Consider the following 27,351-nt stretch of genomic DNA (forward strand, 5'->3'; position numbering starts at 1 on the left):
TCAGTTCAAAAATATAGGTAACATTGTAAAAGTAGCCCTAGAGATCCCTTTTCCCTCCAACTACCTGAGGACATAGTGAAAAGACAACTTGAACCAGGGAGCAGGCCCTCAACCATACACAACTTGATCTTGTACTTTGTAACCTACAGAACTGTGAGAAGTTTCTGTTGTTTCTAAGTTTGTGTGTATAAATACATGTGCACAAACTCGGAGAGAACAGCAGGACCTTCTTAAAGCCAACAGAAAAATCAGTCACACCCACTGGTACATAATGGGTTCAGTAGTCAACTTTGCACTTGATTTTTGTCTACTCATAGGAATTCCTTTGGTCACTGATGTATACAAATCCAGTTAAGGTATGTAAATTTAAACTCCCCCCTCACCCCCCAAGGTCCATGGTCTGATAGAGCACACTTTCTTAAACTCTTTCTGGGGTGAAGAAACATTGTACAACAACAGTTACATTATTTCCGGAATCTGAACGATTTAAATATGAAGGAAGTTCTGCCTACCAAGATTCACTTTGAATAGTTCTCCAGCTGTGTTTGAGAGTAACTCTAGAAGGAAATACCAACTCTTTTGTCTGAGTTTGCAGACCTGTCACGGGCTGTAAACAGGTTGTCCAAGGCTTTAGGGGAATCACTTGTCCAGACTGCCTCTATAGGGCCTCCTCTCTTTGGTTGAGAACACAAGCCGCTCCTTACACCCATCTCTTTACCCAAAGCTGGAGATTCCAGTGGGAATCCTAAAAAGTTCGGGGGCTGGGGGGTGGGCAGGAGTAGAGGAGATGGAAGGCACGCAAGGAATGTTTCTTCCACACTCATGGCCTAACCCTATTCCCATGTGGTCATGGGAATTTCTATAGCTGGCCTGAGCTATAGCTCTCAGTAGGCGCAGACCCGCTTTCCAAATCAAATCTGGCCTTCCTCTTCATTTGTGCTGAGGGTTACTTTTTTTAAAAGCTGGGTTTTTTTCTTCTCATTAATTTTCCTCGGGCCGCACATGGGGCAACACAGCAAGCACGACAAAGGGCGGGAAATAAGATAAAGCCTGTGATCTCTGAACTGCTTTCAAGACGGTGGGGGCTTTTTCATTCAGAAAAAGGAGGCCGGATGGGAGGAAACACAAAGCAAGCTGCCAATGACGGGGGTAGGCGCGGCCGCGCGAGCACGCCGGGCCGAGGCCTGCACAGCGCCCGGGCCGCAGCGGGAGCCAGGCTACTAGACGGAGCCCGGCAGTGCGAGGGCGGGAGTGCGGGGCCCGACGTCGCCGCCCGAGTCCCCAGCAGACTCCCGCGCCGCCGGCTCCGGCGCACGTGCCCTCCACGGGCTCAAAGTCCAAGGGCGGCGGGAGGTCTCGGGGCCCTGGGCGTGCCTTGGCTCCCACACCACTGAGGGAGTAACGAAGCGCACTGCCGCTCTCCGGCCACCGGCGCGCTTCGCCCCCACTGCAGGCCCTCAGGGGCCCGCGACCGGCCGCCTCCTCCGCCCCCTCCGCCCCCAACCACAGTGGCAGCGGGCCGGGCTGGGAACCGGAACCGCCAGAGGGACGGCCCGCCCTCCTCTCGCGAGAGGAGGGAGAGGCTGAAGGTTGGGCGGGCAACGGGAACTCAGCCAATGAGAGAGCGGGAAGGGTGTGATCGACGGCCCTCCGAGCGCCGTCTCTAAGCCCCGCCCCGGCTGCGCAGGCCCGGGTCGCCGCCCGCCTTTCCCTGCCCTCCCCGTCTTCCCTCCCCTCCCTGCCCCGCTCTTCTCTTCCCGTCTGAGGTGGCGGCCGGCCTCTCTCCTCTCCAGCTCCGTTTCAGCTCCAGCCCTGGCTTCCCGTTTCCGTCGGGCCCCAACACCGGCCTGAGCTCTTTCCCTGTGGCTCCCGGGTGGTCGTATAGCCGCTGGCCCCTCGAGTCCCCGCGCCTTGTGCTCTCGCTGGGCCTCGGTCCTCGCCGTCCCCCACCATGAATGAGGAGTACGACGTGATCGTGCTGGGCACCGGCCTGACGGTGAGTCTCCCTGCCCCGCGTCCCGCGCCCCGCAGCCCGCGCGCCGCGGGAGGCCGGGCCCACCCCGCGGGGCCGCGCCGTGTCGGACGGCGTCCCTGCGAGCGCGGGGTGGCGTCGTCGTGGGGGGCCGCTGCGACCATGCGGGAGACGCGACCCGGGGCGTCGGGGGCCTGCGGCAGTGCCCGGCGGCGAAGGCTCGCGGCCGCCGCGCAGGCCGGGGGGGTGGGGAGGTGGGTCTGCCCCAGACATGCAAGGACAGACCTGGAGATGGAGAAACCGGTCCGGGGGGGGGGTGGCCTAATGCAGAGCGGCGGGGAAGTAAAAATGGGTGGGAAACGAGGGAAACAGCCCGCTTGGGGTGTGGGTGCCCCTCCGCCTCCTCCACGGTTGATGGCCTCTCTCGATTGGAAACGGAAAAGCACCAGGCGGGGTGGGGGAGGGCGGGAGCGCTCGCAGCTGCGTTTCCTACTTCGACTTCAGCCACCGCTGCTCGTCGGTCTCGGCCTACCAGAGCTAGGCACAAGATTTTGTGACAAGTCATTGGATAATCACCGTCTTGTAACTGATGCAGTTCAGTGAACTTAGAGAAAATTAGCTTTTTATTCCCCCCCCCACTTCAAATGAGAAGCATTACACATTCCTTTTAACCACTCTCATCCCACTTACCGAGCATCTGTAGAATTGGAAATGAGTGTTCTCAAAGCTTGTCTATCCGATGCTTTCTCTCCTGACCTTTGCCATCTCCTTTGGTTTGGTCCGTTCCCTGCGTCCATTGTCTCTCCTGGGGGCTTTCCCCTAAGAAATGGACCGGTGATGGTTTGCTAGAGGCCAGGTTCTCTCCTACCAACCAGTCCGAAGCAGACATGTGACTGGCTAGGAAGTAGTACCAAATAGATGAGGTCACTTACCTAGAAAACTATTTAGTCATTTTGAATGTGAGGGATTCAGTCGAATTTCTTAGGTGGTGAATTGGCAAAAGGGTTGGATGCCTAAATGAACAGGCCTACCAGCTGCGGGGCTGTTTTTTTTTTTTTCAGTTAATATTTCTAAAGCGTGTAATTGGGATTCCAAGCTTAGTAGTTTGTGGAGGATTTCGCCCATTGGAACGGCTCGGTTGCTGCCAGTGTGTTATAAGAGCCAGTTCTGTTTTTTCTATGGTTATTGCTGGTCTTTCAGATTTGCTCTTGATTAGGTCAGTTGGATGTGGACAAATGAGCGCAGATCTGTCCTGCAGGTTTCTACAGGCCTGGTGCAGAAGCATCACTTTGCGTCAAAGATAGCATGGTCTTACTGGATAACAACCAAGTTAAGATAATGCACTTTAAGTATTCATTTGGGTTAATTTTGACCTTTTGATGAGTGGTAGGTACACAACAGGAAATCAGACCAATTTCTGCCCTCACTTTATAGCTATGATAACTTTAATACCTGTGAGCCTTCTTAGATTGCTTTCTGAGATGTTCTTTGAGAATTATATCTATGCAGAGCATTGTCAATTAGAAATAGCATATTAGGTGGTCAGATGTTTTCTATTCACCCTGAAATCAAAATAAAAGTCACCAGCCTAACAGCAAAGTAAGGGAGGGAAAAAATGAAGAGCAGACTGAAGAACTCACAAAGGCCAGCAGTCTGAGAGTATTTAATAAAGAGCACCCAAGCTTACCAGGTTATCTCGATGGTTTCATTGAGAGGAGTAGTGATGGTGGGATGATTTGGTAATGGTAAATGTGTACCCTCGTTTCTCGTGACACAAAGACTACTTAACGTTAAATAGAATCACCAAGTTAAAAACCCTCAAACCAGAATTGACTATTGGAGTGAACATACAACTTAATTTTCTTAATTTTTGGCTTATAAATATTTAGTGCCAGAGAGTTAACCTAAAAACAGGTATACTCTATCAGTTATGGGTACAAAATATTAGGTGATGGCTGTATGTCAAGTACTTTTAGTGTTATTGTTACTTTTAAAGAAAGTGTAAATAAGTGTCATAGTTACTCTGTTGCCTAGTGTTTTGCACTGTTTTGTATCAGTTGTTCCTTCTAAAATGAAGGTCATGGTGATCCACAAATGTTGATCGTAACTTTAATAAATAAGACATAAAACGTGAAACTTGGAACAAAATCATTCTCTATCCAGGAGAAATGGAGTATTTTGTATAATTGGATTTTCTAAGGGATTGAGGATTATCCCGTTAAAGAACCACCACTTTCTGAAAAAAAGCCTTTCCAAATGACATCACACCTTCTTTAAGGAACATAATTTATTTGATAACTAAGATTTCCCATCATGGGGATTAATTACTGTGTTAACGCTGTAACATAATGAAGCCATCGAGATAACCTGGTAAGCTTGGGTGCTCCTTATTAAATACTCTCAGACTGCTGGCCTTTGTGAGTTCTTCAGTCTGCTCTTCATTTTTTCCCTCCCTTACTTTGCTGTTAGGCTGGTGACTTTTATTTTGATTTCAGGGTGAATAGAAAACATCTGACCACCTAATATGCTATTTCTAATTGACTTTGGGGGTTGGCAGTAAATTCTTGAATCTTCTTAAAAATAGTATATAAAAGGGTAACTAGTTCCACAGCTATTTGTGGCTCTCAGAGGTATTTGTGTTGTTTTGTTCTATATAATAATTCTGGTAAGAAATTACGAATAGAAATGTGTACTTCAGTGAGATTTAACCAGTATTCTCAGTATTAGATGGTTAGAAACTATTTTACATCCCAGACATAATTTTACCCTTTTTCTTTATTAAAAGTTTGTGATTTAAAAGAGTTTATATCTGATTTAAAAATTTTAAATTGCCTCTCAGATTTGCTCCTTGAAAATCCTTGCCGTTGCTATGTTAAGAGTTTTGTAGATGAAGGACTTTCTATCCACTGCAGTAGTGATCATAGGGCCAATATGTACAAATGTCTTACTTTTGGAAGGTACAAATATCTTGTAGACAGTCTGTATTTTAAATCCATTTCAAGCATACTGGCCCCAAAGGATAGAAGTAAAATCAGACACATCTTAGCATCTAGAAGTAGTAGTGAAATATTTGGTTTGAAAAACCACTAACTAAATGTTTTGGCTCACATTCATGATAATTGGCAATCCCTTCTATCTTCCTTCCCTTGTACCTGATTAAAGACTCTTAGTGGAGTAATATCTTACCCAATTTCAGTTATTTAAACTGTGACCGTTGTGATCAGTTATGGGTAATAAAAAGGTAAACACATCTGTGTATAAACGAATAGCTTCTCATATGGAGGGTGACTCTAATAAGAGTTAATATGAGGAAGTGCTAAGTGCTGTAATAGAGCTGCACGACTGGAAATTCAGGCGGGAAGCAGGAAAACCTTCCTAAAGAAGGAGGTATGTAAGCTGGATTTTAAAAATACTGGTAAGCTTTGAGCAGGAGGCATGATTTTCTAGGCAGAGTGAGCAGGATGGATTGGTACTGAGAACAGGATGTATATAAGGAATAGGGAGTTTATTTTGCCTGAAACAGAAGGTATGAAGAGGCGGATTGGGAAATTGGGTTGGAGAGAGGGCCTATCACTAAGAATGTTTAATGTATTAGGCTAAGAAATTTGAACTTATCTTTTAGGCAGTGGGAGAGGATTTTGAGCAGGAAAGATATAATTAGAACCAGTTTCAAGAAGAATGATCTTTTGACAGCATTTAATGAGATGCATTCAAGGGACAGATATTTAAAGGAACATTCTGCTGAAAACATTATTTTTACTATGTTGTTGCTGACATATAATATTGAGATTAACTGATTTAAAAATGTTCTAGTTAATGCATTTTCCCCGTAGTTCTAGGTAAGTAGCTTTCAAAAGTCACTTTTCTTTAGTATTAGTTTTTAGGTACCTTGTTTTCCTTATCACATTTTTATGTGCATTTATTTTCTGTTTGGTTTTTTTTGTTGTCGTTTATGTTTTGTTTTTCCTTGTAACAACTTTAAAATTCCGTAGGATTAGAGTTCCGGTGGGTGCTTAGTTAGGTCACTTCGAAGATCTATCAGAATATTAATGTACTCTGAAAAAAAAAAAGAATATTAATGTACTCTGGCTCTTTTCTCTTCGAAGCTTGCTCTCTAAGCAGGAAGGGGGTGGGCATTAATTTTTCCAAGACACCGGGATACTCTTTAGTACCACTGACCTAGGAAATCCTGTTTAGGTTGATCGCAGTTCATATATAGGAACACCATGCAGGCCCCTTCGGGACATTAGAGGTATTTTGGCTTAATGTATTTAGGTACTATCCAAATAAGTTACTCTGATTATTGCAACTCTGGTGATACGTGCAGGGTGCTGAAGGGAAGTGAACTTCGTACCACTGATAGGGCCCTTCACTCACCCCGACCTTTAAACCATTTGATCGGTTACCTCTTTTTATGTAGGAGAACATGAAATGCCAGATGAGTGGCAGATGCCATTATCATAAAGAACTTGGATTCTGAAGATGGTTTTATAGTTTCAGTTACTCTGCATGCGAGTTTGTATTCTTACCCTCCTCAGGGCATTTGTGGGTGAGTTTGAATTAAATGTGGAGTACTCTCATCCATTAGATTAAAAACTAGTATGTTAGTTAATATTCACTAATACATAGATTTTTCTGGTAAAAGTTATCAGTATTGTTGATATATATGATGGGTGGACCAGGTTTTCTAGTGCAAAAAAAGGAAATTAGAGTATTTTCTCTGGCTTTAATGTGCTTTGCTTGTTATTCTGTATTCATCAAATAGGTAGTAGTACTGAATTTTAATTTTGAGTGAATTTTGTAAGATATTGAAATTTTAAGATCATTAATGTATGCCCTATGCCTAGATATGATTGACAGATTTTATCAGGGATTTAGTTCATCCCATGCTTTAAAGCAAAATGTAAAGTATTACACTTACGCTACTATGTATTTTATTCTTTTGGCAATGTAAAAGCAATCTTTTATAGAGGGGCTTAGGAGAATCCATGAACCTGAAGATTTAACTAGCTTTTGTCATATTTGTTCCAAGTGATGCCTCTAAGAGTTGTTACCAGCTCTTTGGACTTCAATGAATCTTTAAATTATTGAGCCCTTTATTTAGCCTCCACCTTTAGTGCTTGCTTTAGAGCCATGGTCCAGTGAGTGAATCATGCTTATTTGTAGGGGAGTGTGAAAAGTTATATATAGAAGATATGCAACACTCAGAGTTGCTTGGTGTGATTTTGCTTCCAAAAATTGAGCTCTGGAGACTGCCTTTGTCGGCTGGAAATAGGACTGTTTCATCTTCCTCTGTTTATGTCGTAACCTGTTTTTGTGAATGTCAATTTTATTTTACTTTCGTGTAATATATTGAACCATATATGTTAGTGCTTCCTTGGATTTTGTTTTTTGGACAAGTGAATTGCTTTTGATAAGATTAGGGTTGATTTTTGTAGTTGTAAAGTGCCTTCAGTTTTCTTTATCAAGACATCATTAAGGTGGAAAGGCAAGCCACAGAATGGAAGGTTTGCAGTGCATAGAACCAGTAAGGCACTTTTATCTATCCGAAATATAAAAAGAACTTTTATATAGCAGTAAGAAAAAGAAACCCATTTTTAAAAAGAGCAAATAATTTGAATAGGCACTTATCAAAAGATACCGTAATTATCAGTAAACTATAAAAAATAAAAAACTGCTCAACCTCATTAGTTGTCAGGAAATGCAAATTAAACCACATCCTAACTATAGAATGGCTAAAATTAAAAAGACACAAGTGTTGGGCAAGGATTTGAAACAACAGGAACTTTCATACATTGCTGTGACAAAAGTGTAAATTAATAACCATTTTGGAAAGTTGTTGGGAGTTATCTGCTGAAGTTGAACATAGTTGTGCCTTCCTTGATATATATCCAACAAATGCATAATAAAAACATGTTAAGAATATTTATAGAGCATTATTTATGAGAGTCAAAACTGGCAATTGTCCAGATGCCCATTAATAGTAGAATGGATAAATAAATTGTCATATATTCATGTGGCATATTCATTCAACTAAAGCCTCTACTGCTTTGTTACCCAGACTGTGGTCCTTGGATCAACTGCTTCTGCAACACCTGAGAACTTACTAGAACTGCAGGTTAGGCCTCACGCCGAGTATACTGAATCAAAATCTACAGTTTAGCATGATCCCCAGTTTTTTGTTTTAAGTAGGCTCTAAGCCCAACGTGGGGCTTGAACTCACGTGATCCAGTGATCTAGAGTCCCATGCTCTACTGACTGAGCCAACCACGTATCCCTAGCATGATCCCCAGTTGATTCTTAAGCTTATTCAAGTTGGAGCAGCACTGCTTTAGTAATGGTTCTTGAAATTGGTCCTGGATCAGCCTCATTAACATTACCTGGGAACTCGTGTGAAAGGCAAATTCTCAGCCCCAACCCACTTCTGTGGATGGGAGTCCCACAGTCTGTTTTAACGAAACCTCCATGTGATGCAGATGCAAAGTGAAGTTTGAAAACCTGCTTCGAATTTACATTTCAAACACCTTCACAGGTGGTACTGATTTGGGAAGCACCCTTTGAGATCCATCCACTGCTTGCAGGGTTAGGCAGACCTTCTGTAAAGGTCTATGTTGGAAATAGGTTATGCAGGCTCTACAGTCTCTGTCACAACTACACTTCTACCGTGGTACAGAGGAAACAGATGTAGACAATATGTAAATGAATGGATGTTTACCAATAAATCTTTACTTATGAAAATTGTATGCAGACTGGACTTGGCTCCTGTACTTTGGGGACCCCTGCTCTGTAGCAGTGAGAATAAGTACATTTTAAGAACACACAAAACATAATTTGGACGAATCTTGTAAACATAATGTTGAATAAAAGGTATATACAAAAAAGATATACTGCATGATTCCATCTGCACTCTTAGAAATCATGAGAGGGTGTGGGGTGTGGGGTTGTAGTTAGGACTGGAATAGGGCATGAAATGGCCTGGAGCACTCATAGTGTTTGTGTCTTGATCTAAATAAGAAATGATGCATCTTCCTAGAATAAAATTTGAACCAGACAATAGTTAAAAACCTTTAAAAATACTAAAATGAATAGATACATTATGGAGTAAAATTAGAAATACATATGAATTTTTAAAATAAAGGTATCAAAGTCAGGCTTCTAGGGGAGTGAGATTGTTCTCTGCTACCTAGGGTCTTTGGGGTAAATTTGAAAAGCTCTAAGGATTAATGAAGATACATGGAATTTCCCTTTTCTTAAAAAAAAAAAAAAATAAAGCCTTGATCACCAAAACCCAGGTGTAAGAGTTTTGAGTGAATGTGTATCTCATCTCTGTGTTTCTTCTCATTAATTCATTAATCATATTCTTTCTTGATTTTCCCCCTCTATCTTGATAGGGTATATCTTAGTATGAGACTGGACATTTATAATTCTCTATTGCCAATTTATTTGTTATCCTGGATGCTTCCTTTAGAGCTCTAGTTCTCAAACTCTTTTGGCTTTGGGATCTGTTTACACTCTTAAAAAGGACCCTGAAGAGTTTTGTTTATAAGGGTTATATCTATCAATATTTATCATTAGAAATCAACACAGCAATTTTTAAAAATATTAATTCACTTAATGATAAACCCATTACATGTTAACATGAATACGTTTTACGAAGTGTAAACTGTATCTTCCAAAACAAAAGTGAGAAGAGTATCATTGTTTTACATTTTTTAAAAGATTTATTTATTTTTCAAGATTTTATTTATTTTAGAGAGTGAGCATGGGCAAGTGGGGGTGGGCAGAGAGAGGGAGAGAGAGTCTTAAGCAGACTCCTTGCTGAGCGTGGACTCTGCCGTGGGGCTCGATCTCACAACATGAGGCGAAACCAAGAGTCTGTTGCTCGACCGACTGCACCACCCAGGTGCCCCTGTTTTACATTTTCTGCACATCTCTTTAATGTCTGGCTTGAAATATAGCTGGATTCTCATCTGCTGTGGTGTTCAGACTTTTGTGAGATACTGCCCTAGCTGAAGTATATGAAGAAAATCAGGCTCATACCGATGTGTAGTTGGAATAGGGAGGAGCGCCTTTCACATCGTTGTGGATATTCTTTGATTTATACCAAAACATAAATGGCAGGTTTTTTTAAATGATTAATTATAGTATGAAATCTGTAACCATACCTGCCAAATACCTAAGTCTGAATAAATTGATCAGTTGTTCTTTCAAATAAAAATGATCCATGAAAAAAAGTCGCTAGTTCAGCTTAACAAATCAGTTGTACAAAAGATTTTCCTTGAGCCAGTGTTACTTTATGTGGACTTCCCATTTTGTTACACAGAGTATTAAAGAGGTGGGCATTCAAGGGAGTACATTAACAGGTAATTTTTTTTAAAGATTTTATTTATTTGACAGAGAGAGACACAGCGAGAGAGGGAACACAAGCAGGGGGAGTGGGAGAGGGAGAAGCAGGCTTCCCGCTGAGCAGGGAGCCTGGTGTGGGACTCGATCCCAGGACCCTGGGATCATGACCTGAGCCAAAGGCAGTCGCTTAACCGACTGAGCCACCCAGGCGCCCTAACAGGTAATTTTTAATGCTTCATCAAGGACATTCTTAAGTGAAATTAGCCTTATTTTTTTGTGTTTTTTAAACTGTGAGTGCCTGGTGGTGTAGAGTATAATGATTGGCACAGTGTGGAGCTACTGCCCTAACTTTTCTCTACCATTGGTCTTGCACCATCGGTGCTGATGTCAACACAGTGAAAAAATAGTGAATAATGTCTTAGTGTTATGAAAATAGTCTTTTTTTTTTTTTTTTTTTTTTTTTTTGCGAGAGAGAGAATGAGAGACAGAGAGCATGAGAGGGAGGAGGGTCAGAGGGAGAAGCAGACTCCCCGCTGAGCAGGGAGCCCAATGTGGGACTCGATCCCGGGACTCCAGGATCATGACCTGAGCCGAAGGCAGTCGCTTAACCAACTGAGCCACCCAGGCGCCCTGAAAATAGTCTTAACCTTGAGGCCCATGGGGTTCCACAGACCACACTTGGAACCCTAGTCGCTTTAGGGCTTTGTCCTTAAGTTACGTCATGTATTGTACATACGTAAGTATTAGTTACTATAAGAGTGTTTAATGAGGGGCTTTTATTTTATTTTATTTTTTAAAGATTATTAGAGAGAGCATGCGCAAGCATGAGTGGTGGCGGCAGGGGAGAGAAGCAGACTCCTGGCTGAGCATGGAGCTCGATGTAGGGCTCGACCCCCGGACCCTGAGATCACGACTCGAGCCAAAATCAAGAGTCAGATGCTCAACCGACTGAGCTGCCCAGGGGCCCCTAATGAAGGGCTTTAAAAAAAAAAAAAAAGTAGCTGGCGGGGTGGGGGGAAGTGTCTGTTTGAAACATGTGGTAACACTTCACTTCTTTTGAAGATACTTTTGCTTTCCCTGTAGGAATGTATCCTGTCAGGTATAATGTCAGTGAATGGGAAGAAAGTTCTTCACATGGACAGAAACCCATATTACGGAGGAGAAAGTGCATCTATAACACCCCTGGACGATGTAAGCATTGGAGCAAACTTGTGTGACTTTCGTTCTCTGAAACTCGTACTCATGCGTCTCAGCCTTACTCCTCATGGATAGGTTTGGTTTTCTTACCTAGACTGTCTGTAGCCTCCCATTTTCTCAGGGCCGGCTAGTTTTAGGGCTTGCTGACCCGTCAGTTGGAGCCTCACTGCCGTCTGCAGCAGTTACGGTTATCTGCTGAAGGGCAGGGTATGGACTTCTCATGGGGATTTAATACATGCCGAGCACAGTGCCAGAGCTTTCCACCTAGTTTTATGTGTCCCTCCAGTTAGTCAAAGAGGGATTTTTATCTCCATTTTTCAGATGACAAAGTAGTCTGTGTTACTAAAATCACAGAGAAGGATTGTGAACCTAGGTTGTAAGACTCCAGAGCTTTAGTTCCTTTTACTCTACTCCCCTGCTTCCTGCTTTTTTAGACTGTGGGCAAACGAAGCATTTCCAAAGTGTGTTTTGCTGAATATTTCTCTGTGAGGTTTGTTCAGCATCCGTGGATACAAGCTGTACTGCGTGTTACCAGAGATACACAGATATCAGTTATTATCAATCATGACTGATGAAATAGACTTCATATTTTTATCAATTTTTTTCTGTATTCAGGCCTACAGAAAAGTTGAAAGAATAATACCAGTGGATCAACCTTCCATCTGGATTTGGCAGTTAACATTTTGCAATATTTGCTTTATGTCTTTTTTTGTTATTGGTTTGAATCTTTGAAAGTAATAGACACCATGATACTTGACCTAAATATTTCAGCATTCACTGGCTAAAAATAACATTCTCCAACGTGATCATAATATCATTCGTTATCACATTTAAGGAAATTAACAGTAATATCCAGACCACAGTCAGATTTCCCAGTGATGCCAAGAATGTCTTATATTGTGTGTGGTGGCGGTGTGTTTTTTTTTTTTTAACTACTTCAAACATTGCTTTTGGTGTTGTTTCTCTTTATTCTTTTAGTCTACAGAAATCTCCCCACTTTTTTTCTTCCGAAAAGTCCAAGCTAGCTTATAATAAGAAAGCATTGTTGTGTAGTTCATATTGCATCACATCAGGAAGCATAGAATGTCTGAACTCCCTCACTCTTCATGATGCCAACTCTGACCCGAGGTAAAGCAGTGACCACCAGATCTCTTCATTGTTAATAATCTGTACAAGTTGGCATCATTACTTCCACCCTGCCTACACTTAATAGTCTTCAGTAAGGTGAGCAAGCTTTTTTCCCCCTCCCCAGTGAATATACTCAAGGACTTGGGGATTTTTTATTAGTAAATATACCAGCTTTGCTTATTCGCTTCCACGTTAGCAATAAAATGAGTATTCCCAAATTTTAGACCATAAGCTTCTTTTTATCTAGAGCTCCTACTCAACTCATGAAACTTATAAATTAGCTGGAACTAACTTTATTTTTTATTTTTATTTTTTTAAAGATTTTATTTATTTATTTGAGAGAGAGAGAATGAGAGACAGAGAGCATGAGAGGGAGGAGGGTCAGAGGGAGAAGCAGACTCCCTGCCGAGCAGGGAGCCCGACGTGGGGACTCGAATCCGGGACTCCAGGATCATGACCTGAGCCGAAGGCAGTCGCTTAACCAACTGAGCCACCCAGGCGCCCCTGGAACTAACTTTAATTGTCTTTTTTGATTTGAAGAATCCAGAATTTATTTTTGACTCCTTCCATAACTACGGAAGCAAAATTAAGCCTTTTTGTTAGCTTTTTATTCAGGAGAGAATGAGTTTAAATGATTTCTACAAATGGTGTATCTGCAGAGCTAGTGTGTTATTGACAAATTGTTTTGTGTTCTTTTCTGCTAGTAAAAAATACTACCTCTGTAATACTTATTTTAGCATTCATTAGTAGTGTATTTAACTTAGCTGTGTATTGGGATTTCTCTAAAAATTTTATCTGATAAAAAATGAAATGCCGTTATACTTTACCTCATCCTCTGGTGGTTAGTTATTATACCAAAACCACGTCGTGGAAGAATAGCATAATGAAAAGTAAATTTTGTTACATTATGGGTCATTTTTGTTTTGGTTTTAGTTATACAAACGATTTAAAATACCAGGAGCACCACCAGCATCGATGGGGAGAGGAAGAGACTGGAACGTGGACTTAATCCCTAAGTTTCTCATGGCCAATGGTAAAGCATTCTGACATTTATGGCGGTACATTGAATCCGATTTAAAAGTAGACTCTAGCTCTTGACAGAGAGTGTTACTCCAGGTATGTGAAAATAGATTTTGTTAATGGCAACAGTTTGGTGAGTAGACTGTGGGCCATTAGAGGAGGGGGTGACTCCTTCCTAATTGGTTCTGGAGACATAAAGTTAGGACATGACACAGTGTGTATGAAAACCAGAAGTGTCTATAGCAGTCATCTCTCAGGCTTCCCTGACAGTCTCAGATAACTGGGCCTTTAGAAGCAGTTTTTTCCTAGTTTGGAGCCTTTTAAAATTATTTTTCACATTTTTCTCATATTTTTAATTAGGGGAGCTAAACTGCTGTGATATTAGTGCCTTTTTCTGAAATGACATTAAAAACTAGGTTGTTGGTATGAAGTCTGTTTATGTCCCATGAATTAAAGTATGAGCTGCCCTTTCCCGTTTTGGGGTTTTGTTTGTTTTTTTGGTTTTGAGTTTATATTCTATAGTTTCTTTTAGTGGAATGATCTTATTTGAATTTTCTCTGAAATTTATTTATTTAAGAAGATTTTATTTATTTGAGAGAGAGAGAGAGCACAAGCAGGGGGAGCAGCAGGCAGAGGGAGAAGCAGACTCCCCTCTGAGCAGGGAGCCCGATGCGGGACTCCATCCCAGGACTCTGGGGTCATGACTTGAGCCAAAGGCAGATGCTTAACCGACTGAACCACCCAGGCACCCTTCTCTGAAATTTAAAGTTACCTATCTAAAATTCTTTTGAAATAAATTGAAAGCACTTTTTTTATTGTATGAGTAGTAAAGTTATTTCATTAAAATTAGAAAACACAGATAAGCAGAGAGGAAATAAAATTTATATAATCAGAATCTCACCATCGATAATCATGGTTAATATTTTGGTGTATAACCTGCCAGGCTGTGTGTGGGTGTGTGTGTGTGTGTGTTGTTGAACCTCACCATATGCCCCTAGACATAATAGTGTGGGGAAAGAGACAATGATTTTTTTTTTTAATTTTATTTTATTATGTTATGTTAATCACCATACATTACATCATTAGTTTTTGTTAGAGACAATGATTTTTTTAAGGCTTTTATTTTATATTGCCTGATCTGATTCTCACCAGTAGCCTGTGGGACTGACCCTTTCCTAGTACCTTTACTAAGCCTGAGTATTCTTTATTTTAATTTTTTTAAAAAATTTTATTTATTTATTAGAGAGAGAGTGCCTGTGCACAAGCTGGGAGAGGGGCAGAAGAAGAGGAAGAGGGAGAGAGAATCTGAAGTAGACCTCCCCCCGCTGAGCACAGAGCTGCATTCAAGGCTCGCTATCACGACTCTGGGATCATTACTTGAGCCGAAACCAAGAGTCAGATGCTTAACCTACTGAGCCACCCAGGCGCCCCATCTTCATTTAAATTTTTGTCACTTAGTCATACGTAAAGGCAAAATAAGGGATTGATTATTTATTTATTTTATGTTGGCTTCACCCTCAACATGGGGCTTGAATTCATGACCGCAAGGTCAAGAGTCACATGCTCTACCCATTGAGCCAGCCAGGCGCCCCATGGATTTTTCAAAAGTATCTGTTTGTTAGAGAGTGGAATGATTTCTAGATGTTTATTGACTTTCATATTGGCCAGCCTTAGGCTTTGTACATTTTTCTTTTGAGGTTTTTAAATTTTTCTTTATCCATGTGAAAGAGCTCTTTATAAAGACCATGGAATAAATACTCCTAGTGTATTTGAAGATATCTTTTCCAATCTGTGATTGGTTTATATGTAGCTGTGTTGTATTTTTCTTTCGTACATAAGCTTTTACTTTTCATGTAGCTATATAGATTGATTTTTCTTCTTTTTACTGTTTTTGATTTGGAAGGGTATGCTTAAAATTTTTCTCTTTACCTCAAGGTTATAAAAATACTAATATTTGCCATTAAAGGTTTTATAGTTTAATTTTTTCATTATAAAAATCACCTATTTTACCTTATAAGTTAATTTATGTGTTATCCTGTTTGAGACTAAATTTCTTTGGTTTATAGACAGATGATATTTTTAATTGTATGCCTGGTTTTATTCTCTATCTGAAATTAATGTTCATTATATTTTATATGTATATATATATATATATATTTTAAAGATTTTATTTGACAGAGAGAGAGACAGTGAGAGAGGGTACACAAGCAGGGGGAGTGGGAGAGGGAGAAGCAGGCTCCCTGCTGAGCAGGGAGCGCAATGCGGGGCTTGATCCCAGGACCCTGGGATTATGACCTGAGCCAAAGGCAGACGCTTAACGACTGAGCCACCCAGGCACCCCTATATTTATTTTTTTAAAGATTTATTTATTTATTTTAGAGAGGGAGGGGGAGAGGGAAAGAGAATCCCAAGCGGGCTCCATGCACAGCCTGGAGCCCGCGGCGGGGCTTGATCTCATGACTCTTGAGATGGTGACCTGAGCCGAAATGAAGAGTCGGATGCTCAACTGACTGAGTCACCCAGGCGCCCATGAAATTAATATTCATTTAATTAGTACAGATTGAATAATATAAACTGCATAACACAAATTCTTGAAAATTTTTGCCTATTAGTTGCCTCTCTTTATAATAGGAACTTAAAGGAAATTCAAACCCATTTGCAGTAGTACTATAATTCTAAACTTCATACCTCTAATAATTATTAATACAGATTTTACAAAAGCAAGTTGATGAAGTTATTAATCTTGAAGTTGTAACATTAAAAACATACTTCTAAATATGCTCAGCGATAGGTATGCATTCTGATTTTCCCGTTTAGAACATGGCATTTGAGACTTTTTGGTAGGGGTTGTTGGACAATGTTAGAAAAAACTGGGAAGCTATTATTATAAGCCAACAATAAATGTACTTTTATTTCTGCTGGTTTTTGAAGGTAGTAAGACTTAACTTATAGTTTGAATTTTGGGACTTTTTTAGGTCAGCTGGTTAAGATGCTGCTTTATACAGAGGTCACTCGCTATCTGGATTTCAAAGTGACTGAAGGGAGCTTTGTCTATAAGGGAGGAAAAATCTACAAGGTTCCTTCCACTGAAGCAGAAGCCTTGGCATCTAGTAAGTAATTTTATTTTATTTCTCACAACATTGAGATTTTACAGTGGAAAGGAATCTTAGAGATCACATTTACTGTCCCCTGTCTTGACAGCCATCTGTCCACTCATCCAGTCAACAATATTGAATGTCTGTTCTGGGCAGTTGAGAGTACATCATTGAAGAAAATGTTCAAAAACCCCTACCTCTGAAGCTCAGAGAGGGTTTAAGTGGCTTGTCTCTAGCTCGTGGAACTTGGTGCTGGTGTGGGTCAGCTAGTGTTCTTTTTCATACTAATGATAACTCACAAGAGTTACTGTTTTTTGGGGGGTTTCCTGTGTGCTAGGCTCTGGGCTAAACACTTCACGTTCATTTTGTTTTTTGACTTTTGAAACACCTTCACAGGGTAGGGTTTCCATTTTATAGATGAGGGAACGGAGGCCTGAGATCACATAGTTATGTAAGTGGGAAGGTTAGAGCCGAACCTCTGGTAGTATTTACTCCAGCGCCTGTGTCCTTCCATCACTGTACTGAGCTGACCACCTGCATCTTATTATCCAACCCGCCAAAAAAGAAAGAACTTTGTTCTGGCAAAACTGATCTTCTAATTGTTGCTGTTGTCATTCTCTGAAATCTGTTTTTAGGAATTCCCAGTGAGTGTGGAGTGATTTTATTCTTTGCCCAAAATGATTTCCTCTCTTGGCTCAACCAGAGATTCCTGGTTAACATTTTCTATTCCTACCTCTTTTCAATAGCAAACATCCCTAAAAAAGACCTTCTCTCCTTGAAGGTGTTTGAGTTGTTTGCGCAGAGCAGTTTGAGAAAGGAGAATTTGGATAGCTAATGGGTGGATGAGTTTTCTACAGTAAATGCTCCAGGAGTTTAGGGGAGGGAGCTGTTTGGATTGGGAGAAGTGCCAGTAATTATTTATCCAGTATAAATAATCAGGGATTATTTTGGCTTGAGTGTGGGAAAGTTCTCTCACCTAAAAACCTAATTTGAATTACTTTGGCAGCTTCTCTAACTCCATTTATTTCCTTCTTGCTATCAGGGGAGAAAATGTTGAAAGGTATGATTTACATACACTAGAATTTACCTGTTTTAGTATACAGTTGTATGAATTTTTACCAGATCCCTGTCTTCTCGGCAACTGGTTTTCTACTAATGAATAAGATCTTGAAGTCAGGATGTCAGGCCGGAAAATCCTCGGCAGAACGAACGGGTAAGGAAAGGTGTAGAAGTGGAGAGGTTCAGAAGGATGAACAAGAACAGTTGTTTTATAATTTTAATAATAGCTAACATTTTTTGGACATTATGTGCAGGCGTGTATGTACTAAGGCCTTTATGGGTATTCTCTACCCTTCGCTGTCTCTCTGAGATGTGGGTACTAGTATCTTTAGTTTACAGATGGGAAAACTGAAGTATACAAGTATAAAAGCAAAGCCCAAAGTAGCAAAGCTCATGACTGATAGAACTGGTTTGAGGCCAGATTTGTTTGACTCTAGAACCCTGTACTCGTAACCTCTAAATTGTATAGTATAAAAATACAGATTTTTAAAAGCTATTTTAACAACTATACCTTCTAGTTCTTTTTTTGTTTGTTTTTAATACTAAACATTTCTAGCTTCCATCCCATAGTTGTTTCTTACATAATATGCCACTTTTCTCTGGGAATTCTGATTTGTCCAGATTATCCAATTTACAATACCGTGGGAGCCAGCTGCCAACCTAGACAAAGTACTCCAAGTGTTGTCTGCTCACTCAGTCTCAGTGAGACTAGAACTTTTTTTTTTTTAAGATTTTATTTATTTCTTTGACAGAGAGAGACACAGTGAGAGCAGGAACACAAGCAGGGGGAGTGGGAGAGGGAGAAGCAGGCCTCCCGCTGAGCAAGGAGCCCGATGTGGGGCTCGATCCCAGGACCCCGAGATCATGACCCGAGCCGAAGGCAGACGCTTAACAACTGAGCCACCCAGGTGCCCCGAGACTAGAACTTTTCTAGGACGGTATATTTCTGTTCATGTGGCCTAAGGTTACATTGGCTTTTTTAGGAGCTGTACTCACTGTTGGTTCTTGGGGCAGTTCATGTGAAACCTCAAGGTTCCAGTAAATATTTGGTGATTGGTCAAGCATTATTTTAATCAAATCAGTGAGAAGTATCTTTGACCCCCTCAAGTCATGTTGAACATGGATTGTGTTCAGAATTGTTTTGAGAAGTTTTCATGAATGGCTTTGAAATGTGTCCAGCAAATTCTTCTGTCATAATTTAAATCTCTAGCTTGTTTATTTATTCTCACTCTTAACTGCGGGGAGCCCTGTTTATGTCGCACACCTTTGCCAGCAGCGAATCACGTTTCCCGGTGCAGAGCTGAGTGACCTCCAGGCCGGGGCGGCCTGAAGCAGCTGGATTAGGTCAGTTAGGTCCACCGGCAGGTTGTGTACTGGGTACTGTACTTCAGGAGTGTTTGACACTGATTTCCACTCTCACTTTTTTTTTTGATGCTGTGGTCAAATTTTTTTTTTTTTTAAATAGAAATATGGTTGACACACAATGTTCCATTAGTTTCGGGTGTTCAACGTGGTGGTTCAACAAGTCTGTGCCCTGCTCGCTGCCAAGTGTAGCTGCCGTCTGTCACCACACAGGGCTGGTACGGGACCTCTGACTATATTCCCTGCACTGACCTTTCATCCCTGTGACGTATTCATGCCGGGACTGGAGGCCCGGGCCTCCCTCTCCCCTTCACCCATTCTGCCCAGCCTCCCATCCCTCCACCCCTGACATCCATCAGTTTGTTTTCTGTATTTATGGGTCTGTTTCTGTTTTTTGTAAGTTTGTTTATTCATTTATTGTGTTTTTATAGTGTACTTGTGAAATCGTATGGTATTTTTTTTTTCTTATTTCACTTAGCATAATATCCTCTAGGTCCATCCATGTTGTCACAAATGGCAAGATCTCATTGCAGTTTTGATTTGCATTTCCCTGATGATGAGTGATTTGGGGCATCTTCTCTTGTGTCTGTTTGTCCTCTGAAATAGAAAAAGTTCTCTTCAGTTCCTCTGCCCATTTTTTATCAGATTTTTTTTTTTTTTTTGATGTTGAGTTGTGTAAGTTAAGTTCTTTATGTATTTTGGATTTAGCCCGTTATCAGATGTATCATATGCAAATATTTTCTCCCATTCCATAGGCTACCTTTCTGTTTCATTGATGGTTTCCTTTCCTGGGCAAAAGCTGTTTATTTTGGTGTAGTCCAACATACAGAAGACTGTTGCTGTGGTGGATGTCAGAGAAATCACTGCCCGTCTTTTCTCCTAGGTGTTTTATGGTTTCCTGTCTACATTTAGATCTTTAATCCATTGTGAGTTTATTTTTGTGTATGGTGTGTGGTGTGCATGTGGCTATCCAGTGTCCCCAGCGCCATTTGTTGAAGAGACTGTCTTTTCCCCACTGGATAGCCTTGCTTCCTTTGTCGTAGATCAGTTGCTCATGCAGGTGGGTCTCTCTTTGTACCAGTACCAGACTGTTTTGATCAGTCCAGTTTTGTCGTTAAGTCTTAAAATCTGGGATGGTGATACTGTCAGCTCTATTCTTCTTTCTCAAGGTTACTCTGGCTTTTCAGGGTCTTTTGTGGTTCGGTACAAATTTTAGTATTATTCTAGTTCTGTGAAAAATGCTGTTGGTATTTTGATAGGGATCACAATGAATGTGTAGATTGCTTTGGGTAAGTATGGACATTTTAACAGTATTCTTCCCATTCTCCATGGTCAAATCTTGTATCTGTTGAAAGCTTTCATTTATTCTCTTCATGAAACCGCTCTGGATTTTGTAACTTTCAGTGTTTTAAATGTCTTGACCTAAGTATTTTTTTTTGGTAAATAAACCTCAGTGTGCAAGTGAAGGAAGGAAAGTAAAACAACATTCGAAATGATGTTAAGATACTACTCAGGAAACTGAGTAATCTGGAAAAAGATTTTTTTCTAACCCTTTTATCATATAGTTGAACGTTTTTCTTTCTATATTGTATATCCAGTATGTGGATAACTTCTATTTGCTTGCATCAGACAGTATGTGAATTGGACATGGAGTACGTGTTACGTGCCACGTACCCTTCTAGGTTTGGGGTAGGGCAGGTTCAGCAGAAGGGGAAAGTAAACAAAAAATGCTTTTTGTTCTCGAGCTTAAATTAGTGGGAGACAGGCTATAAGTATGGAAGAGTATATGAGATGATGATCTGTGTGGAGAGGTGAAGGGAGGTGGGGGGGGCACAGTTTTAAATAGGGCGATTAGGGAAGGCCTTGTCAGAGGGAAGTAGTTGAAAATTGAACTGTATTATATTGGTGGTCTTATTTTTACCCCTGACAACTAAACATAAGTTGGTGCTTGTGTGGTCATAGAATTTTTTTTTTTTTTTAGCCTTGTACCATTACTGTGTACGCATTCTGTCCATTTTTAAATTTTTTGATTTTTTAAAAATTATTTTTTCACGCATGCATGCATTCATTCATCCTTTTAAAGTAAGCTCCATGCCCAATGTGGGCTTGAACTCATGACCCTGAGATCAAGAGTCCCAGGCTCTACCAACTGCGCCAGCCAGGTGCCCCCGTCCCATTTTTTTAAGCCAGGTTGTAAATATAATTTAAACATGTTAAGTGTAGTTAGATATCATTAGTGGCCTCATGATCATTTTAATTTTCAGTTTTGTTGATTTCAACTATAGTCTTGGGGGAAATAATATTCAAAATATTAAACCATTACACTGTTCCGTGAGAGTTTGTTGTTTTTAAAGTAGTCACATAGTTTAGGAAAGGGGATAGAGCCAGAACATTTTTTCTCTTTGGCCTTGTCTTCCTAGCAGCTGTATACTCAAGTAGGACTGCTGACCAGTAAGAGAGCTGAGGGTTTATGAAGTAGTTTATACCTGTCTCCCTAGCTTTTTTTAGTGTAAAAAGTGGTTAACTGATTATCTAGGACTTTATTAAAGTAAGTGACCGGCAGCATAATCATCTTTTCTGTGAAATGCTGGAGTGAATGTTAGCACACAGAGAAAGGAGGAGCATTCAGAATTTTAGGCAGTTGGATGAGTATAGATCACAGTTGTCAAAAGAAGAACATTCAGGTGGATGCTGTCGTGAATAATAGTTTTTTCAAAGTCATATTCACCTTGTTCCTAATAAGAGACATAATTAAATGTATTACATTTAATTAAGTACTGGTTGTAATTACTTGTGATTGTAGAATTGAAGACTTAATAACTGATCTGTTGTAATTATGTTAGTTTATCGGAAAGCGCAGTGAAGGCGGAAGCCATACTGTGTACGAGCCTTTGTCTTAGGCTGCACACTTCCTTAGAGGAGGCTCAGGTCATAATGTGGCACATTTAACCTTGCCTCTCACACTGTCTTTTCCACAGTGTCCTAGTGTGAATGTTTGCTTTTTGACACATTCTTTAGGCTTAATGGGACTGTTTGAAAAACGTCGCTTCAGAAAATTCCTAGTGTATGTTGCCAACTTTGATGAGAAAGATCCCAGAACTTTTGAGGGCATCGATCCTAAGAAGACTGCAATGCGAGAGGTGTACAAGAAATTTGACTTGGGACAAGATGTCATAGATTTTACTGGCCATGCCCTGGCACTTTACAGAACCGATGAGTAAGTGTTTCGGGTTTTAGATTTATATTTTTCTTGGAACTGTCACCAAATTTCTCAGTTCTCCAAAATGGAAGTTCTAACAAAACAAGTAGATAACCATGTTATATTATGAGAGGTTCCAGCTGTTAATTAGTGTTAGAACTTTTTAGGTAAAATATGAAAGTAGTGAAATAAAATCTTTTCAGAAAAACATTTTAAATATTTATTTTCTAATACTTATTTCCCTTATTTTAGCTATCTAGATCAGCCATGTTGTGAAACCATTAACAGGATTAAACTTTACAGTGAGTCTCTGGCAAGATATGGCAAAAGCCCGTACCTTTACCCACTCTACGGCCTCGGAGAGCTGCCACAGGGATTTGCAAGGTCAGTGCCCATCGCTAACCTGGTCTCCTTCAGTGCAAGTACAGGCCACGGGGCTGGGAATGGTGAAAGGTCTGTGAGCCGTGAGGTGCTTTTCTTTTTATTGAAATAAACTTTATGATGAAACCACAGATCTACAGTAAAAAGTTGTTTCATAAGTGTACAGACCTGTGTAACCAACGCTGCAATCAAGAGAAGAAATCGTTCAGTCTGGGAAGCTCCCTTGTGTCACCTCGTGATCACCTCCCCCCCCCCCCGCAGCCCCATCTGTGACTTCTTTCACGGTAGATTCCTTGTGCATGTTCAGGAAGTTCATATAAAAGGAATAAGACGAAGTGGACTCATTTGTGGCTGGCTTTTGTTTAACGATATGTTTGAGATTCATTTATGTGGCTGCATGTACTGTGGTTCATTTTAAAAATATGGAGTGGTTTTCCCTTTGCACATGGACCACAGTTTCCTGTTGCTGGACATCCGGGCGGTTTCCAGGTTGGGCTCCTGGGAGTGCAAGTACTGAAAGTCTCTGTGGACGTAGGCCATCGTTTCTCACCGGTAAATATGCAGGGCCGGGACCGCTGGCTGCTACGGAGGATAGAGGGGTGCGCTCAGGAAACCCCGCCAAGCAGCCCTGCGGGGTGGTGGTGCCGCCTGCCAGCCCCGCCGCGGTCGGGGGGGGCTAGGGGGGTCCCCACTGCTCTGCGGGCTGCTCCCCCGCCTTGTCGCAGTGCTGTCAGTCTTCCTGATTCTCATCACCCGAGGAGGTGTGACATGCTCTCTCATTCTGGCTTGACCTTGCATGTCCTGAGAACTCATGTTGATCACCTTTCCATGAGCTTTTTGGCCATTTGTATGAGTTTGTGATGTGATTGTTGATGTCTTTACACGTTTTTAAAGATTGGGTTGTCTTTTCTGGTTTGGATTTGTAGGAGATCTTGAATGCTGGCGGCAGGTTTTTTGTCAGATATATGTATTATAGATGTTTTCTCCCGGTATGTGCCTTGTCGCCTGATCAGTGAAAGTTTTAAATTTTGATAATATATCAAGTTTTTTAGTTATGTTTAGTGCTTATTGGGTCCTATCTAAGAAAGCTTTGCATGCCTCAAGAGCACAAAGATAGTCTCCAGTGTCTTTTTCTAGAAACTTCAGTTTTGGCTTTGTGTTTAAATTTATAATTCATTGTGAAATAATGTTGGTGTGTGAGGTGAGGTAGGGCTTGAAGTTAATTTTTTTCTGTGCCCGGATTTAGTTCTTCTGGCACCGTCGCTGAAAAGACTTTATTTTCCAGTTGTGTTGGTGCCTTTGTGGCAAATCAGTTGGCCATAGATATGTATCTGTTTTGTTCCATTAGTTTATTTTTCTTATGCCATTACCTTAGCATCCCGAATATTCTAGTTTTTTTTTTTTTTTTTTTAAAGATTTTATTTATTTATTTGACAGCAAGAGCAGAACACAAGCAGGGGGAGTGGGAGAGGGAGAAGCAGGCTTCCCGCTGAGCAGGGAGCCCGATGCGGGGCTCGATCCCAGGACCATGACCTGAGCCAAAGGCAGACGCTTCACTGACTGAGCCACCCACATGCCCCTTAAGGACTTTTTAAAAAATTTTTAAGTAATCTCTACATCCAGCATGGGGCTCAAACTCCAAACCCCCAGATCAGGAGTCAGGTGCTGCACCGACTGAGCCAGTCAGGCGCCCCCTGATTATTCTAGTTTTACATTATGTCTTGAAATCAAGTAATGAAAACTCCAATTTTGTTCTTTTTCAAAATTGTTTTGGCTCTTCTAGGTCCTTTGCATTTCCATATCCATATACATTTTAGAACAGCTTGTCAGTTTCTAGGACAAATGCTGGGATTTTGACTGGGATTGAGTTTAAATGTATAGATCAGTTTGGGGGAGAAGTATCTTAGTAATAGTTTTCCATCCCATGAATGTGCTGCTCTCTCCATGGACTTAGGTGTTCTTTGTCTTAGCAGTGCTTTGAAGCTTTCATTGTAGGGATCTAGCACCTAGTTCACATTTATTCACAAGTATTTTATGCTATTCAGATGTTGCTGTTAATGAAACTGTCTCAGTTTTATTGTAAAGTTGTTTGCTGTTGAGCATGGACATTCTTTATTACTAAACGTTTTTTAATAGAGTTTTTGTAGATGGCTTTGTTGGAATGAATTCCTTCTTATTCTTGGCTTGCTGGGAGTTTTCTTATGAATGGGTGTTGACATTAATAATGCAGATTTTCTTCTTTATGCTACTGCTATGGTGAACTATAGATTGATTTTTGGATATTAAACTGGCCTTGCATTCCCAGGGTAAACAACACTTATTCATGATGTATTTTCCTTTTATTTTATTGTTGGATGTAATTTGTGTGCGCGAGTGTGTGTACACACACATGAATTAGAAATCAGGCTACTCAGGTGTCCCATTTATTTCATCTCTTGTGTTTTATAAGAAATTTGACCATTTCACATAAGTTCTTGAATTTTCTGATAATCAAGTTGTCCATAATATATATATATATATTTTAAAAGATTTTATTTGAGAGCAAGAGCACACAGGTGGGGGCAGGGGGCAGAGGGAGAAGCAGACTCCTCCCCACCGAGCAAGGAGCCCGACGTGGGACTCGATCCCAGGACCCCTGGATCATAACGACTCCTGAGCTGAAGGCAGACACTTAACTGACTGAGCCACCCAGGCACCCCATAATATTTTTTTTTTATTATCCTTTCAGTGTCTAGGATCTGTAGTGAAGCTCCTACCTTCATTGTTGTGATTGGTCATTCATATTTTCTCATTTTTTGGTAGGGTTTTATCAATTTTATTAATCTTTTCAAAGTACCAAATTCTTAGTTTTATTTACTCTGTAGCTTATTTTCTATTTTATTGATTTTGTTCTTTCTTAATTTCTTCTTCCTACATGGGTTTAATTTTCTTCTAGGTTTCTTTCTTTTTTTTTTTTTTTTAAAGATTTTATTTATCCATTTGACAGAAAGAGAGGGAACACAAGCAGGGGGAGTGGGAGAGGGAGAAGCAGGCTTTCTGCTGGCAGGGAGCCCAATGCGGGACTTGATCCTGGGACTCCAGGATCATGACCTGAGCCGAAGGCAGATGCTTAATGACTGAGCCACCCAGGCGCCCCTTCTTCTAGGTTTCTAAAGGTGAAACAGATCATTGATTTTACTTTCTGTCTCTAACATGGGACTTAAAAGGTTTAAAATTTCTCTCTAAATACGTATCATTCACTATGGTACCCTGTCTCTTCTGGGGTTTTTTTTTTTTTTTTTCCTTCTTTAATCCTTTGGTTTTTTGAAGGTGTAGTGTTTAATTGCTAAACATTTGGAGATGTTCCTAAATATCCTATTGTTACTGATACCTGATCTGATTCCATGATCAGAGAACAAACTTGCAAGATTTTAATCTTTGAAATTAAGGCGTAATTTATGGTCAAATATTTTTTTTTAAAGATTATTTTAGAGAATGCACACAAAGGTGGGGGGAGGGGCAGAGAGGGGTAGAGGGGACTCAGGCAGACTCCCCACTGAGTGTGGAGCCCTCCGCAGGGCTCAATCTCAGGACCCTGAGATCACGACCTGAGCCGAAATCAAGAGTCAGAAACTTAACCGACTGAGCCACCCAGGGGCCCCATAGTTTATGGTCAAATCAAGGGTCTGTTTTAGTGACTGACTATGCCCTTGCAGAGAACATACATCCTGCATGTGTTGGGTGCAGCGCTCTGTAAAGGGGGCTGATAGAGTCGTTCATGTGTGTGTTCGTACAGATTCTTTTTCCAGTTCTGTTACTGAGGGAGCATCTTCCACCGTGGAGTTACCAGTTTCTCAGTTTAGCCTTGTCAGTGTGTACTTCATACATTTAAAGCTCTTTTACCAGGTGATACTCCTTTCCACTTTCTTTCTTTGATAGTAAGTACAACCTTACCAGCTTGCTTTACTCTTTTGTATTTTTTTCCATGCTTTTACTTTTACTTTTGTTTTTATATTTAAGTGAGTCTTTTGTAGACAGCATATGGTTGAATTTTGCTTTTTTATCCAGTGTGACAACCTTGGCCTTTAATGGGATTGTTTAGCTCATACAGATTTAGTATAATTATTGATACGGTTGGGATTAGATCTGTTGTCATGTTGTTTGTCCCCCCCCCCCCCCCGTTTCTCTTCCCCTTCTGTTCCTCTTTTCTCTTTTTGGATTAATCAAATATTTTTTACGATTCCAGACTAATTCCTCTAGTGGCTTTGTAGCCATGCCTTTCTATTTTTAATTTTTTAGTGCTCTGCAAATTATAGTATGCATCCTTTATCAATTTCTTTGGAGTTAATATTGTGCTAAATACTTTACATATATAAGCAGCACTCTGCAACATTTTCTTTACATTTCTCATTCTCCTTTGTGCTGTTGCCTGTTTTACATCTATGTACTTTAATCAACTCCACAATGCAGAGTGTTATAATTCTGCACTGAACAATCAGTTCAGTGAACTGAAGAGAACAGAGAAGGAAAAGTAACCATTTTCCCAGGGTACCGTGTTTGTTGCTCTTCTTTCTTATAAATCCTTGTTTCTATCTGGTGACATTTCTCTTCAG

At 40.8% G+C, this 27,351-nt stretch overlaps 1 protein-coding gene across 3 annotated transcripts in view; it reads left to right on the top strand.

Annotated features, from left to right (window-relative positions):
- The first annotated feature begins 1,697 nt into the window (after positions 1-1,697).
- Positions 1,698-27,351, top strand: part of GDI2 (GDP dissociation inhibitor 2) — a 32,001-nt gene continuing 6,347 nt past the window's right edge. The window contains exons 1-6 of one of the 3 annotated variants that reach the window (XM_021696799.2): positions 1,698-1,996; positions 11,402-11,509; positions 13,577-13,676; positions 16,639-16,773; positions 22,198-22,396; positions 22,631-22,762. In XM_021696799.2, coding sequence (XP_021552474.1) covers positions 1,952-1,996; positions 11,402-11,509; positions 13,577-13,676; positions 16,639-16,773; positions 22,198-22,396; positions 22,631-22,762 — 719 coding nt within the window. In that variant the 5' untranslated portion in view covers positions 1,698-1,951. The remainder of the gene's footprint in view (positions 1,997-11,401; positions 11,510-13,576; positions 13,677-16,638; positions 16,774-22,197; positions 22,397-22,630; positions 22,763-27,351) is intronic. The other 2 variants (XM_021696800.2, XM_044915016.1) reach the window with 2 other exon arrangements.

Source organism: Neomonachus schauinslandi, chromosome 5 (assembly GCF_002201575.2).
Source record: "Neomonachus schauinslandi chromosome 5, ASM220157v2, whole genome shotgun sequence".
Classification (NCBI taxonomy): domain Eukaryota; kingdom Metazoa; phylum Chordata; class Mammalia; order Carnivora; family Phocidae; genus Neomonachus; species Neomonachus schauinslandi.